The sequence below is a fragment of the Balearica regulorum genome, chromosome 3 (genome assembly GCF_011004875.1).
Source record: "Balearica regulorum gibbericeps isolate bBalReg1 chromosome 3, bBalReg1.pri, whole genome shotgun sequence".
NCBI lineage: Eukaryota > Metazoa > Chordata > Aves > Gruiformes > Gruidae > Balearica > Balearica regulorum.
Window position 1 is genome coordinate 67205270 of NC_046186.1, and position 16862 is coordinate 67222131.

Genomic DNA, 16862 nt, shown 5'->3' on the forward strand with positions numbered 1-16862 from the left:
CCTAACAGTGCTCCTTTATTGAATGGTAACTTCTGGCTGATGGATTTTAATTTCTTAATGCACAGTGTGGAGTACAAAAGCAACACAGGTTAGCAGTGAGATCTACGTGATAACTACCAGGACCTCAGGGGAAGAGTCAGTAAGGTAATAAACTGAAGTCACACTTCTCCGCAATGGATCTTGTCAAGTGTCTCCTCTGGTTGTTTCTAATTTATGTCTGCTCAGATTTCTGTCTCATGAATCAAGTTACAAAACACTAACCTCTAAAGAGTCAGTCAAGTTCGTCTGGCTAAATGTACGGTGCCTAATGTACAGTGCATGACTTCACACTAGCCGTTGTTCATCAGCCTTCAGATTTTGAAAGACTTCTTTTTCTTTCTCAGTATTTTTTTGACCATTTTCCTATGGGTGGCATTTGACATTTAAGTGATAATTACGTAGTTCTCATTTGCCTAAATTTCCCTTCAACTGGGAGGGCGGGACTAAGACAAATGACGACAAATATCTCAAATGCACCCTTCTATTCCATTAAGTCTTTCTTAATGTATTCTTACTCATACTACAGAAAACAAATTGACATACCCAGAATCTCTCCTATCCTTAACATAAGCCTGATCACATGTTCTATGTCCAGAGATGAAGCCCTGGCCCCACTGAAGTGGAAGTTTTGTCATTGGCTTCTCCGTGAGTGGGATGTTACCTCAGATCCTCAGAACAGGATATATTGTCTTTCCTTGGTTTTCCTTCACTGAATTATCTGTTAGCAGATTTTAAGGCAAAACAGAAAAAAAGAACTACGTTTATACCTCTCAGTAAAGTTAAATTCCCTCTCTTTTTATTGTACATAAGATTACAAGAGAGAAACCTGCAGAACACACAAAAGGAAAAGTGGTGGGCAGAAGGTAAGAATATGGTCCCAAGATAAGGAGCAGGGTAAAATGTTTTATAAATCTATTATATGCAGTCATTAAGGCATGATAAAAGTCTGGTATTTCATTTCAGCAATGATAATGAAGACTGGCCTTTTTACACAGATTCATAACACTAATGCCAGAGGGGTTATTAGGTCTGACTTGTGCGATACAAGCCCTTAAATTACTCTCATTTACCCTTTTGTTTAGCTCAGTAACTTACGTTTGATTGTTGTCATCCAGAAAGACATCCAGTCCTGATGTGATGACCTCCAGAGACAGAAAATCCACTGATAGCCTTGGTAGCTTAATCACATTTGCTGATGCAATAGATACTTGTTTTTATTGGAAACTGCCTGTTCTCAGTTTTCAACCATTGCTTCTTACTGTAACTTTCTCTGCCATAAAGGCCTTTTGTTTTACTTGGTGCCTTATCCCTTATGAATCAAAATGTGTGTTCGCTTTTTACATTGCAAAAGAAGGCTGAAGCATTTTTGCTTGTATTAGCCATCCTCCTCGAGTTGAACGCTGAGAGTGAGGTCTTGCTGCACCAGCCGCAGTATGACTGAGCCAGAGACAAATGGAGATCCAAACCTGGCTGTCCTTGTACCCAGAGCTTCAGTTTTGCCTCTTTATAGAAAAATCTGTCCAAATACAAATACTGCATCTAGCCAGATATCATGATGGCTTCAGAACATTCAAAGATGTTCAGAGATTTTCAAAGCCAGAACATTTTATAAACAGGCTTTGTGACTGTCTAGCCCAGGTGTGGGAAACCTGCAGCCCATAAAAAGGGTTTTGAGGCCGGGACTTAATTTCACAAGGTACATATGGATACAAATTGTCTATTCCTTGTTATTATTGGATAATACTAAGGATTATATCAGCTCGCTACATTATAATTTACTCAATAGTCTTATTTTGCCCTGATTTGCCCTATTTCCTATGCCTGATTTAGCCTGGCACTTTGGATAACAAAGGCCATGCTCTGAGGTAAGGTTTTGGTTGGAGCTCATCTCTGTTTCCATAGGAATAGCTACTCGTTTCAATGCACTTGTTTGTGATATTTAAAGAGAAAAGGAGGGAGTTTATTTCAGTTTGCTTGACGGAATTCACTTATGTAAGCAATATGTTATATTAATGCATGAACACCCATAGCAGGGATCGTAAACGGCTGTCCAGGTCTGATAGCCTTTCTCCTAGAAGAGTACTTAGCCAGTTTTCTGTGACAGAGAGGAACATATCTCTTCTGCACTTTCCCAAACCATAGCCCTAATCCCTTTAGTAGCCATTTGCTTTTTCAAGTAATTTCCAATTTTGGGAGACTGTAAAAAGCGAACAGAAGGGCGCATTTTGTTTCTGAGGGTGAACACTCGACGGTTCAGTGGAAGATGCATGGCAGTTTTGGATCCATACACCTTCCCTCTGTCGCAGCCCCACTCAGGTCTGTACAGGCTGGTACATGGCAGGCTCTGAAAGTTTGGCTTCCAGCAAGAGAAGAACAAGGAGGGCTAACTGCAGCCCAGTTTGCGTGTGTATGTGTGCCCAAGAGAGGGAAAGACGAGGGAAGAAGGGGAAGCGATACAGAAGTAATGGCTCTCTAAGAGGGAGGAGAGAGCGCAGATGAGTCTGAGCAACCAGCATGTCAATTAGACCTGACTCTGAGTAGATTTAATTGTAGTCTGAAGGCAGACAGCATGCCAATAGTTCTGAGCTGGTTTAAATAGTCGTAAAAATGCTAGAAGTATTAGACATCTTGTTTCTGAGGCTCCCATTGCCAGCTGTGCAGCTGTGCTCATGGTGGCACCAACAGATATTTAATATATATTTACTTTTGGTCATGTCAGGGCATGGCATAAATTGTTCAAGCACATCCAAATCCAAGAAGTCCTCTAAAGATTTCCACAGCTAGGTAGGCAGTTAGATATGTACAAAGCTGCCCCTCTCCATAACAGGATCAGTGGGAAAACCACAGGGGAAAAGCTCGTGTTTATTTTTCCAGATGTTTCAAACTGAGCACATACCACACCTCTTTCTAGATATGAGTTCACTAAAAGCTGGGATTCAGAAACAAGTTAGAGTTTACTTAAATAATCAAGCATTTAGAGGTGGTTTTCTTGTCCTTGCTTCTGTCTCCCACAAAGCACCCCTCTTCATGATACGCTGAAACTTCCTTCTTGACCTCTCCCCGCATCCCTGCTTTCCCTTCCCACTGCCTCTGTGCCTCCTCTCACTCACTCTGCACTACACTCCAACATGTGCCCAGCCCCTTCCTGCTCCCTCTGAAAACCCATCTGTGCTGTGAAATTCCCCACCTACAACGACCACACATAGCTGTCTGGATCCCACTCTCTTCTTGTTTTCTATCAGTTTAAATCTGTTGACTTCAGTGGTGTTGCTTCTCCTCTTGCAGCTTTTGGCAAGAGTCAGAACCTCTGCATCTGGCCGGGATGTTCAAGGATAAAGTCTTCCTGGGGAGCAAAAGGCTTCTGTTGTTTGCTCAGCAAAATAAAGCATCCTCTGCACTTACAGAGGTATATTAACAACATTTCCAGGTTGAACCATAGCTTCTTCCCAGGAAAAGAGCATCCTTGTTGCTGTCCTGCTCTCAAACTCTTTTTCTCCATGAGGTGGGGAAAAGACGTTTGGCAAAACCTTCTCCTGGTGATGTTGGGAATTGTTGCTGAGGCTTGAGGAAGGCTTCTGCTAGAGGTCAGTCCTGCCATGTGCCGAACCCTCATCCCTAACCCAGGGAAAACTATTCTATGCATATGGTTCAGCACTTCCTCAAGAGGTTTTTCCCTTTTGCCTAGCAATTTTCAAGAATGTGCCAGAGGAGAGATGGTTTTCATATACCGAAAGCCTGAAGAACACACATCTAACAACTTTATATTTATAAAGATGTTACTAATCAAAGGGTTTGATGTGGTTTATAAAGCACCCTTTTGCAGTAAGTGGCAATCTTTGTTACTGACTGAAAAATTGGGATTTATCTGTAGGAAAGCCCAGATCTTTTGTTGCCATTCCTGTGCCTTCAAAGTGTCCTTCCCTCCCTCCCTGTGACACTGCCCCACTACAGGTGGAGAGGAGTGTACTTCGCAGAAGGAAACATCTTTTGGAGGGCGACAGACCCCTTGTGTGCAGCACGGTCATTGCCGTGGGACTTGGTGGATACTTAGAAGAATTGCATGAAGCCGTATATTTAGAGTGTTGGCGTTGATTCTACAAACCCACAGCATCTAAAAACAAGTACAGCTTATCCCAGAGACACCTGCATGATGGTTTCTGTGTGGGAATAAACAGACACAGTGAAAGGGAAGTGAAACATTTTGCCCAAAATGGCATCTTACGGAGTCAGATCTTTGCAGTGACAAATCTGCACTGAGCCGAGACAGATTTCACGTTTTCTAAATGTGTTTTTAGGTGTCTTTGTCACGATTGGAAACACCACAGCTGAAGCTGTCCATCGATTCTGTGGGTTTGTCAACTCAACGTGGTTTTGATGGCTGGGCGCTGAGATCTCTGTTTACCCTGCTTTCTCTGTTTGCTTCTTACCTGGGCAGACTGCTGTGCCTCTGTGAATCCTCATCGATTTTCCCAGGAGTGAAATGTCATTACTGCGGCAGGCTGTGTACATCAGGTACATTGAAGAACGGGATCATTAGTGCTCTGTGTCATTAGTGGTGCTTCTAATGCACCCCATAATGCTTTCTCCTCTAGGAGGTGGCACTGATTATCTGATTTAGCTGCTTCATCGGCTCCTAACACCGTACCACCGGGGTCTCACACAACCTCCAGTGTTTTTATCCCTCACTGCTGAGGTGCGGGGAGTGGGAATGGTACAAGCTGTTCCTGTAGGAGGTCAGATGTTGGAGGAGCTTGCACAAAATCATTCAGGAAGTCTATGGATGAACAAGGACTTGAACCCAGGTCTTAAGTGCTTATGACCAAAATGGACTGTGAGCCAGGACCACCTCATAGCTAAAGAAAACTGGGTTACAGGTTGATGGAGTATGCGATTTTGGGAAGGGGAACAGAGAGCTTTGGACCTGTGCAGACCTGATCTTCTGAGTCCTTACCCAAAAGTGTCCTTAAGCAGACTGAGGTATTTTGGTACCATGCAACTATCGATTGTGATGGAGGTGCTCTGTACTCACAAATTAAATAAGTTTATGCTGGGAAAATATGTATATTTAACTTTTACATAACAATTGCAGCCTGCTGTTCAACCCCACCTCATATCTGTATCTTTCTTTTGCCCATGTGTAGTCAGGGAGACATTGCTTTAATCTTGTAATAATGACATCTGATCATGCACATTCGTTAATTTCTATGCAATAATCTAATTACCTACAAGAAAAAAAGTAAGTAAGTAAGTCATGTATTTTGTAAAGTTTTCTCCTTTTTTTTTTTTTTTTTTTTTTGGAAGGTTCCTGGTGAGATATTTTCTGTTCAAATGGAAGAGATTTAGGTAATATATTATATGAAGTTTCCATTTATAGTTAGCTTTCAAGGGTTAATAAATGGTTACCTGTCACACAACCTTGATGAAGCACCCCAGCTGAATGCTTATCCAGCTGTCCTAACTGGGACTTCTCATACTCTAGTTAGCACCTTACTATCCTGATTCTCAGCTGACCTGAGGCTGTGACTACATCTGATTTGATGTCACTATGGGACCTGGGTACACATTACCATCTTCCAGGGCTTCTTTGGAAGGAAACTTGTGCATGGAGGCAGGAAGGGAGCTATGGTATGCTCCCATGGGTCTTCTCATCTGCGTGGTTGGGGGACCAGCACCCTGAAGTACACCATGAAGCCCACCTGCCCTGAAGGTGGGTTTCAGCCATGGCGCACACACTAGGACCTGTTGGCCACATAGAAGTAGTCACCATCTAGAACTCTTCATTTCCCTGAGGTCTAAGTACGTGCAGCTTTGTGTCTTTGGCACAGGCTGTTGCCCACCTGTATTCCCAGCCACAAGGGTCAGTGCTGGTTTCCTATAGCCGCACCATTGCCTGGTGGCTGCTCAAGCGCATAGCTCCCCTTTCCCAGCCCAAGTGAAGCTCAAAGGAAAAAAAAAAAAAGGATTCAAACCCAGTCTCTCTTAGCTTAATCAGCACAAGACATTTGCATAGTTGCTAGGATTTAAGATATGCACGTGCCCTTCTGCCCTGCAGTCGTTTTGTCACCATCCCTCAGTGTTGTTCGGGCTCAGTCAGACACCTGTAGGTTTTGCAGCTCTACAGAGCCCCATCTCCAAACCAGGGAATCTCTTCCTTTTACGCAGCAGCCTGCTTTTCCATAGTTAAGCAATAGCATCCTGGCACAAAGGCACAATCCTTTACTCTCCCGAGCAGTCTGTTGGTGTCACAGTACATCCCCCAGCTGTCTCCAGGACCTGTGGGCCTTTGAGGACCCACCAAGAGTCCTCGCTTTCTCTCCATTTCTCCAGGAGCCCAGCACTCTCCAGGCAGCTGCCTCCCACAGAGGAGTTAGAGGAAACTGGCGGCATCTATCAGGTGGCCAGCTCACAGCCTCCAGTTTAGTGCTCCTATGCAACTAGATTTCATCAGATGCATATTAACCAATTACCTAAATTGGCACATTAATCAATTGTCATTAACCGATAAGAGTCTAGCAAATGAATAAGCTCCTTATTGGCGATTTTTAACCCTTCGTATTGGTGTGGTTGTAACTATCTGTAAAATGTACTAATACAACATGCTTATGATAACTTCTATTTTTTATAAGCTTTTTTAGAAGCCACTTATAAATAGAAGCTTAATATGAAGTGTGACAGATTTCTAATCTTTATAGTCTCTCCTTAGCCCTCCAAGCGCTTCCTTTCTGGAAATGCGGAATATATCCAGTATGCCCTAGATATTCTCCATTCTTGCTGATGACTTTAGCTCTCAGCCATTGATTCTCTCCACTTCTTAATCAGTGTAAATAGATCAGTGCTGCAACTGTCTTTTTATTTAACATTTTAAAAGGACAAGTATGATCAAAGGGGCAGTGAAAGGGTGATGAATAGAAAATATATTTTGTTGCTCATGTGATGCTGCGGGGCTGAGAGGTGTTCATGTCAATATAATACAGACACAAAAATCTGTATTTCTTTTCCATTGCAATAAAGAGGATTGGAATAGCCGAGTAAATTATTTAAAAGAAGGGAAAAACATTGAGAAGATACTGTGTGGCATTTACTTAGCGTCAGTACTTTGTGACATTCTCTTTCACCAAAGGCAGCGTGTGTAATGGTCTCGCTTTCACCACTGGGCAAACACTCTGGCACAAAATGCCTTGTTGAGGGTTACACAGCAAATCGGTACCAGAACGGGGGAGGGAACCCAAATTTCCTGGTACCCTCCATGTACTGCTGCAGTTCACCTGCTGCTGCCAGGGCACAGGTTCTTTTATTTGAAAATAAGATATTTTTTCATTTATAAGGAGGAAACTCTAGAAGTGTAGGGAAGGGAAATGTTTAGGAATCTATACTGGGTTTGTTTGCTTGTTTGCTTCTATGGGGGAAAAGCCTCTGCACCAGAGACTCAGGTGGTATGGAAAATTGAGAAGTAATACCTGTTCATATCAGCATATGTCATTTGGACCTTGTTGAGTCTAATCCCCACAGCATACAGTGTGGTTTTACTTTGACTTTAAAAGAAGTAAAGCCCTGTAGTTACTTTTCACCCTTTACTTACATTCAGCTGTGGACAGTATAATAAGGAACGTCTCCAGGCTATTAATATGTTGACAGGCATTTGCAGATAACCACATCTGCTGTGTTTCTCACAAACCATAGGGAACATCAGGTGCAGAACTTGCAGGATTTAAAGCACAGCCGAAACTAATGGCTGCAAATTGTAATCTAACCTAACACTTTCTCAGCCATAGATTCCTCCCCCTTTTTTTTCTCCTTAAAACTTTTGCTGTTGCGTCACCGATAAATCACAGCCCTTTGCTCTGTAATATATCCCTTTTTTATGTAGAGTTTGCCTTCCTACCCATTAAACCTTTCCTCCTTATGGTTACTTTTACTTTTCAGAAACATATATTCAATATTATAGGCTCAGAGTTCTTTTGTTTTTTCCCCGAAGAGGTAAAACCCTGGGGGGGTTAAGTATCTACTTGATAGGCTCACACAATCTTAATCAGCCTATAATGGAGCTAATGGCTGTTTGTCATCCTTGGAGATATAAATTTCCTGGTGATGTCTACTGCAGTCAGTGCATGAAGTATGCTCTGACTGCCAGCAAGGGCTAATAACCAGGAGAAGGGCAGTCAGCTTCATTAGCAAGAGTGAGACTGAAACCGTACCAGCTGCTTTTCTGGGGAACTCTGCTTTTTTTTGAATACTGAGGGGGGAAAATGGATAATGCTGGTAAGTAAAAGAAAACAGATCTTCATTCTCAGTGCAGCTATGGGGTTCGTTTGTATCCTGTCTCACTTGCTGCAGGAGATGTGTTTCTCTAGCCTTTGTGGCTTCTTCCTTTTCAGTGTCCTTTATTAAAGCAAATTTCTATGTGTAAAATGTGACACACTTAAGTTGTTAACCCTTTAACAGTCTGGGTTTTTTTCTGTTTTAAGTCTGTGTTTCCTGGAAATGTGATTCTAAACTGTAATGAGGATCTGCCTTTTTAAGGTTTTCAGTGTTATTTCGGAAGCTATATGTAGGAAACGTGGCAGGAAGGGAAAATGCATGTACTTCTGTAGGAAAATATCTGTCACAGATTGCAATAGGTACAGATAGGTAACTAATAAAGCTAAAAAAGTAGATAATGCATGTCTCATGTCTTACTTTAAGCTGTTTCTATTTTTTCCATATAACGCCTTGCTCTCTTTTATATTTAGTACATAAAATATTGAATAGATTTGCACTTTTGATTGTTTTCTTTGATGTTCCAACTTTAGATCATGCATTTTCATACCAAATAATGCACTTATGGTTTCTAAGGAGGCGCACACAATACAAACATTGCATCTATGATGAAATATGTTATTTGCATTTCCTTTTTGCATTACCTTGTAGTACTAAGCAGAGCAAAAAGAGAGCTCTTTGGGATGGATATTTTGCATGTTGCTTTGACTGCTGTAAAACTCGAACATGTCAATGTCACACTGATTTATTGGTATTAGTACAATACATACTAGGACACAGAATCTGCAGTAGATTCAGTGCCCTTTGAAACCTGCTCAAATCATCAGATTTGTCTACTGTTGACCTTAAAAGTGATTATCATGTCTACAGTGTGTGAAAATTATTAAACAGTAGATTTCAGAGGTGATACTATATGTGTACCTTATTTTTGTGGGTTTTTGCAGGTGGGGGGGGTTTTGTTTCAATAATAACAGCAAAACTCTTGCTTATGTCCTCTAAACTGTCCAGGTCAATCTCATCTCAAGTGTATTGCTATCCACTTCTGCAACAAATAGATTAAAGGGGTTTGCTGCTTTTATTTCTATAAAGTCCAAGACAAAAAAAAAAAAGGAAGCTTTTCCAGAAAATAAAATGTTGGCATTGTGGAAAATTACATTGCCAGTACCTATGAACTTAAAAACTACATGGTCACTTTTGTGAAATAAATAAGATTAGGAATATTCTTTGTGCTTTGGCCAGCTTTTAAGAAACCTTAACATAATAAATGATAATGATGTGAGTTCGATATTCCATGATGAGGCAGAATTTTCTGGTCAGAGGGAAAGGATTCCTGTTCTCCAGCACAGAATGCCTGTGGGCAAGAGATACCCTGGCAGGCAGAGCTGCTAATTCCTCCAGGTTTTTAAACTCCTCAGCATCAACAACTAATACTATTGAAGTCTTGACAGAGCTATCACTTTAATCCAGCTATAAGAATTTGTTCTGGAATGAGTCACGTTTATTTTAAAGGCCAGGGTGGGGGTTTTTTTTTGGGGGGGAGGGAGGGGTGAAGAGGGAAGCTAATGTCTGAAAACCATAGAAACAGATTTTTCCTGTGTGTGTGTATATATTTTTTTTTGCCTTAAGAAGATTCCAGTTCGGTTGCCATCCGCAAAATTTGGAAGTTAAAATAAGTAAGGCTTTGTTCTCCACGCAACTTTACCAACAAATCTCGAAGCCTTTTATAACACCGGTTTCCCGAATAACTCCAGATTTATTGTTTTTCATGCAGAAACAGTGACTGATACTTTGCCTTTCTTAGAAAATAAATCTATATACAGTTGAAAATAGTTAAAATAATTCTTTTGGAAGGAGAATGAAAAAGTAGTTGTAAGAAAAAACCCTAAACCAACCCAACAACAGATGGAATTAAGCTTTAGTGAGGGCATCACGTCAGAGGGTAAGGCCATGCTCCAGCTTCCATGGTGGTTACCAGCAAGCTTCTCGCTGCCTGGGCCAGGTTGGTCCAAACCCGCAGTGAGCTTCAGCCCCACGGGTGGCATGGACATCCTCCCTTCTCCAGGCAGCTCTTCCAAGAGTCCAGCTGCTTCCACCCTTTGAGTGGTGTAGGGAATACGCCCCTTTCCAAAAAGTCTGCAGGGGGCTGGGTAAACACAGCCGGGGCTGCAGAGGTGTTTTTAAGGCTCTTGATCCCTAAATGCATCGAAATGGAGTTGGGTGCTAATGTGGGGGCTGCGCAGCTGAATACCTCTGTAGATCTGGCCCGTGCCCTCTGACTTCTACAGGGATGCGAGTGCACCTTTGAAAATCCACATGGTGTAATCTGGGCACTTGGGAGATGAAATGGAAAGGAGCAGGATATTTGCAACCATAAAACTAACTGCCTAACTAATTTGTTCTTCAGCAGTTTGCCAGTTGAAATGTAAACATGCTAATGTATACAAACTGGATACCTGCCTGAATTCTTCCTAAAGAAATGCTATTTCTGGCAATACAGAACTGCAGAATATTAGCACAGCTGTGAGTTTCAGCCACCGAGTGTTAGAAATAACAATTTGGTTATCAGCGTCAGTTAATCAGGCCTTTGTTATTAAATTCATCGAGTTGCCAAAGAGACTTTCAAAGTCAGACCATGGATAATTGTTGGGCAAAACTCCATCTTCTGCTCTGCATAACAGAAATATCTCTGTAACTCATCACTCATCTTCTGTGCCATCATTAAAATCATTTTCTGGCCAAAACTGTTATTTGAAAAGATCGGTGTTGCTAATAGGTCATCTGTGTGCACCTTTTAGCTGTTCTGGTCCATGCTATTTCGTGGTTTTGAGAAACAAAGTTTTCATTAAAAAAGCCCTTTCCTTTAAATGTTAGATTGCTTATATTTTTAATGTGTGTACTGAGACAGCTCCACATATTCGTTGTCTCATGTGTTCCTTTAAAAGCCTTTCCTGGAATAACAATAAAATATTCATCCATCTGTGTATGGCACATCAGGACAGTTCTAGTTGTATTTTTTTTGCCTATTTTGGCATCAGCTGTTTGTGATGGGCTGGCTGCAGGTATTCAGCCACGAGACTGCCTGCTGCTATGGGCAGGGGAGGGCAGCCGGCAGCCCCCTGCCTGCCTCCACCAGCAGGTCCTGGGCTCCAGCTTTGCTGCACATGTCTGCTTCGGGCCAGACACATCAAGCCTGGCAATGCAATGATGTAATAAAACTGGCTTTACAAAACCAAGGAAGGGCTGGAAATAACTCATGGGAAAGAAAGCGAATATAAAAGTAGTGAGAAACTTGCAGTAGCAGGAAGAGAGAAGCTGCGGAAACAGACGTTCCCCCAAGCGATGTTTTTTTTGGGGGGATTTCCTGTAAGAAGGAGGGAGATCAGCATCATCCCTTCCCCCAGAGCTCCTAGTCATCCGTGTCCTGCCGGGGCAGACATCCCACCTTAAAGTGGACAAATCTTGCACACTCATTCATACCCAGGGAGTGTGCTGATGCGAGATGCCAAAAGCTAGGGGGAAGGATCTCGTCAGGGTGAACGGCACCCTAGCGAGGTGCCGTGTCACGCACACCATACCAGTATTGAACAAAAATGGGGGGCCTTGTTTCATCTTTCTTGGGGATTTATATGACTTCTTTGCACTTGGAATATTATTTTAGCAGTAATGAGCTAGCTGTGGTTAATTGTTACCCTGAATTATGTAGGCTCTACAGCTGCGGCTGCAGGCTGTGCCTTCCAGTAAATAATCTGCCTCAAAGGGGCTGGAGGTCTTGTGTATTGAATATCTTATCTCTGAGGAATATTCAGTAGCACATCGAACTTCATATTTGCCCAGTAGTGAAACTTAGAGCTTAAATAGCAAGACTATTTAACTTGAGGCCTGAAATGCTGTGGGACAGGGTGAATAGCAAGTGTCAATTTAACCTTCTGCGTGACATCATGTGCCACAGGAAGGGTCTGAGACACAGGAAGCTGTTTGCTGACTGTAAATCCTTTGCTTTTGAAGTAACTGGTCATTTCTGTCTTTCAGTAAGTTAGTAGGACTTATTTAGCATCCTTTAAATATAAGACTGCTGGGATTGAATGCTGGTTAAGGATTTGACCTTACAGATACTTTGTAGTCTCTTACCTGAATTTGAGGCAAACAGAGCACATCTCTTTAAAATGTAAGAGAAAAAAACATTCAGGTTTGGCTTTTTCTTTCTAACAGCAAGGTGGGCTTCAGATTATGATCCTGGTTTTCTCATCAACTCACAATATTTAGAAACCTCTAATGTGGCCCAGCTGATCTGTGTGCAGAATTAGCCTAGATAACAATCTCACAGTCTATTGTAAGGTTCACTTGTTGCCTGTAAAGGGTTCTCCAATGCTTTGGCCATCTAAGGCTTAAACTTGGCTGAATTGTCCCTATCAATTTGGAAACTTATTGAAACAAAACCACTTGCAATAGAGACAGTGGCGGTATAACCGTGGGTTTGTCAGCCCTTGACACTCAATGACAACTCCAGCATCCTGCTGGCAGCTTCTGTTTTGATCTTTGGTACCTTACCCAAGTGACTTGTGTATGTGTTCTTGGGCTTTTTCCTTCTCTTCTTTTCCCCAAGAGCGGGAAGATGCTTTTGGACAGGAAAACAGCATGTCCTTTCTCTCCCCCTCACTCTTATGTGTAAGTTCACTCATTGTCCTTGCAAAATGTGGCTATCAGTGATGCCATGTTGACTTTTTTTGGCTTCATATGCCATGTTCTATAGATCACAATGATTTGCAGATGGACAATAAAATACAAAGCAATAATCAATTCTTTTATACTACATTGTATATCTTTTTGTCTCTTGTTTGCACTCATGTCCTAGGTTGAAGTAGATGCCATAGTGTGTCACAGGTCACCATCTGCTAGAAAGTTGAATTTCTTCTTGTTGTAATTATAGAATAATACTTGTGGCTTATGCCCCTTTACCCAGAAGCTGGAACAGTGTGCTTATAAAGCTATGGTCTTGGAAAACATTTCTGTAAGGATTAAACTTCCTTATGATGCTGCTGCTTCCAATGTTATTTCCAAGTCTGTATACATGTAGCCCAGAATGACTCTATAGGAGCTTGCACTAGAAGTAACTGGATACCATGCTGGACTAAAACAATGGGGTATCTTCTACTGTAGAGATGGACCACTCGCCCTACTTCAGACAGCTCTCTAGCTAGAAATGCTGTCGTCGCACTGTGTTTGCACATACTCATGATATTTTAAGCAACTATTCCAGTCTCTACAGTACTTCTTAAAAGAAGCACCATGAACTCCAGCTGGTTTGGAGAGAGAGTATAATACAGATTTTGATTTTCTGATAAGTCTGATTCTGTTTTCTGATAAAAGCTAGCAAGTGTCGGATTATCAGGTGCTGAGTTCGTGCCTTATGTTTACATCCGCTTGTTGTGCGGGGTTTTTTTGCAAACTTATCTCAGACCCCTATTCTGAGCTCTGAATCATCACTGCCACCTATGGTGAAGAAGCAAGTGCCGTGTACTGAAGTAGAAATCCAAATTCAACAGGTATCGCTTCCCCATACACTTCTAGCAAGGACCAGACCATAGTTGCAGTGGCGAACCATTTTGACAGCATGAGGGAGCAGTCCGGAGGACGAAAGGTTGCATTAAGAAAAGCACCGGCACAAATCACTCTGAGAAAAGCAGCTTCTGCTCTGGGGGCTTCAAACACCCCAAATTGAGGGGGATGGAAGTGAGCTGCAAGGGGAAAAGCAAGATTGTACGACCAAAAAGCAGGTGGCTGATAATAAGGATCTAGACTGCTGCTGTTTAATCATAGTTCACTGTCTCTAACTGTGAATCTTTTAGGAAATTTGATGCTTAATTATGGGGTGTCTTGCAGGGGTATTGCTTTGGGCTCTAAAAGTAGACTGGATGGAATTTTACCAAAAAGTCTTCTTTTTTTTTCCCTCTGTCACACTATTTAACAATTTTTTTATATTTTCACATAAAACGTTTGAGACTTCTTCCTAAAGTATAATTGGAAAATATAAGTAGCTTAGGACTATAAGAATACCTAGCAACCTTCTCCCAGCAGACAGAAGTAAATCCTGAGTAAAACAGCTGAGTTGCTCTCCAATTGCTCCTTCTGGCAGGTGGGACCTGGCAGTCCCTGGGTGAGTATGGGGGGGCCCAGGGCCAAAGCAAGCAGCCCCCACTGGTGCCCTATGGAGAGGCAGGGTGGGTGAGATGGGTCACCCAGGTTTGTTATCCCACACCAAGGAGCTGTGTGTGCTTGGCACAGCACTAGAAGGGATGTCCCATTTGCTGCTGGAGATGCTAGAATAAAGAAGTAGCCATATTCATTTGAATAAACCTGCCATCTTTATTGCAGATACTGGGAGACAGAAGCTAATGTGGTTTGCACTGGTAGCAGTACAAAAGCATCCCCTCTAAGCACCTCGTGGGGGTAGCGGTACCAATGGTAGGACTGGAAGGAACAGAAGTAGGGATGATGTTTATGGCTAGTGGTTTTCCTCCCAGAGGATACAAACTCAATCCAGACTTGTCAGCAATGGGGTGTTGAGTTTCTGGGAGCATATGGCTCAAACAACAGACTTGAGTGAAGAATCGGGTCTTTCATAACATCCAATTTGCAAATAAAGCAGAAGGCCCAGGAGAAGTTAACTGTCCAGGGTCAAATATTTGCTTAATCTTAGTTTGCTCAGCACCACCATTTCTGTAACATAACTATCAAAAATTACTGTGAGTGCATATTTCACACCTTATTGTATGCTAATGTATCTTTAAATGTATTTCTAAATAGCGACAGGCTATGTCAGAATGATAAAGACAATTCTATCCCTCTGTAGAGAGGCAAACACAGTGGGAGACAATCCCAGAAACAATCTTTTCATCTGTGGCTTAACCATTGCTAGGAGAAGCCTTGCACAATGCAATTCAAACACAAATATGACAGCAGCTGGTATTTCCACAGGAAACAAAGTTGTGAGCGATTCGTCCTAGCTCCAGCTCCTGCTGACTCACAAGTCCCTTCTGTCTTTCTCACTGGGACTTGCGTCGGTCCTAAAAGTGAGGGGTATTTTGTTTTGGAGGCTTGCATGGAAACCGTGTGGAGAGATGAACTGAAAATATGGCGCACTCAAACCAGCAGAAAATGCATGTTGCTGGGACCTGCTTACTGACATTTAGACCATAGTCCAGCAATGGTTTGCTGTGGCCATGCTGTCAAGAGAACTGGTTTGTTAATGTAGGAAGCCTACGGAGTTCACGTGCGTGCGCATATGGCAAAAACAGCCTTTATATTTTAGCTGCTTTTTTGTAGCTGCAGTTGTTATAAGTCCACTTCTCTTTTCTGTTTCTGTTTTTGTTGTTTAATATTATTAAAATAACTAACATGACGCATTTTTCTGTTTTAATTTCAAGTGAAATTTGGCAACTTCTAGTGGTGGGATAAGGTTTAATTGCTCTTGGCATTTTAAAAAGAAATGCAAATGACAAAGATATTAAACTGGCAAATTATGACAGCTCACATAACACTTTTTCCAATGGATTTTTTCCATGCATTTTTATTACCCAGAATAGTCAGCCTTAATACTACCTTATTTACAATAAATCATTATTCTAATGGAGACATTCTGCTTTGTCAGGCAATACACAATCAGCAGTTTTCAATAAAGAATCTGAAAACTGTTTAACATTAATTTTGTGACACAAACTTATAAATGCCAGACAATTTAAAATTGGGGCCAATATGCTGCCCTTAAATTGGGATATTAAGAAATAATTAGAGCATGGTAAGGGCAGGTTGCCAAATGTAACTTTTAAATTCCCTAGTTTGTATCACTTAGCACAGTGATTGTAATATACGGCTTCTGTAAGGCATAAACATGCATTTCTTACACAGCAGCTTAAGGCTCCGAGTGGTGCCTGCAAGAGGTTGAAGTGGCTGTTTGCTTTGGCATGTGTGGCTTCAGGAGGCATAAAGCATCACAGAACCTAGGAGCAAGGATGGCTTTGAGGTTAAAAACGGGAATGGGAAGCAATGGTAGAGTCCACTTTCACACTTTTCCGAAGCCATGGGGTTTTTTGTTTGGTTGTTTTCTCCTTGGACATCCCACAAAGACCACGTCTGCCCTGTCTAACCAGCTCCATGCCAGAGGTCTGTGAGCTAGCTCCGGGCATGTTTATATGGTGCGGTGCCTTTTGCCCGGCAGGCTTTCATCTGAACCTGTAAACAGTGTGGTCACATCAGTACTGGTGGCTGCACCCAGACTGGCTAGCGAGCTCGGGCTAGACGTGATCCAGTGTCTTACATCTGCTCAGGACATAGCTTTTCTACTTCTAGCTTCAGGATGCTTGACCACTGTGATGTGAATTGATGCAAACAGCCTCTGAGCCCAACCCTGCCCATGGGTTTGGAGGTGTCATCCACATTGATGAGTTACCTGTCTTATTTAGAAGCAGAAGAAGGTTGCACAGTGTCATGTGAGGACATCTTGGCAACTTCTGAAGTTAGATAGTCTGGATAGTGGGGAAAAATACTTTCTTACCTACATGTAGGAAGTT

At 42.1% G+C, this 16862-nt stretch overlaps 1 protein-coding gene across 3 annotated transcripts in view; it reads left to right on the forward strand.

Moving 5' to 3' along the window:
• PHACTR2 (phosphatase and actin regulator 2) overlaps positions 1-16862 on the forward strand; it is a 144221-nt gene that overhangs the window by 23046 nt on the left and 104313 nt on the right. Inside the window, exon 1 of one of the 3 annotated variants that reach the window (XM_075748284.1) lies at positions 8139-8298. The exons of the other annotated variants lie outside the window; for them this stretch is intronic. Coding sequence (XP_075604399.1) covers positions 8286-8298 — 13 coding nt within the window. The 5' untranslated portion in view covers positions 8139-8285. Of the gene's footprint in view, positions 1-8138; positions 8299-16862 lie in introns of those variants that run through there. 3 annotated transcript variants of the gene reach the window in all.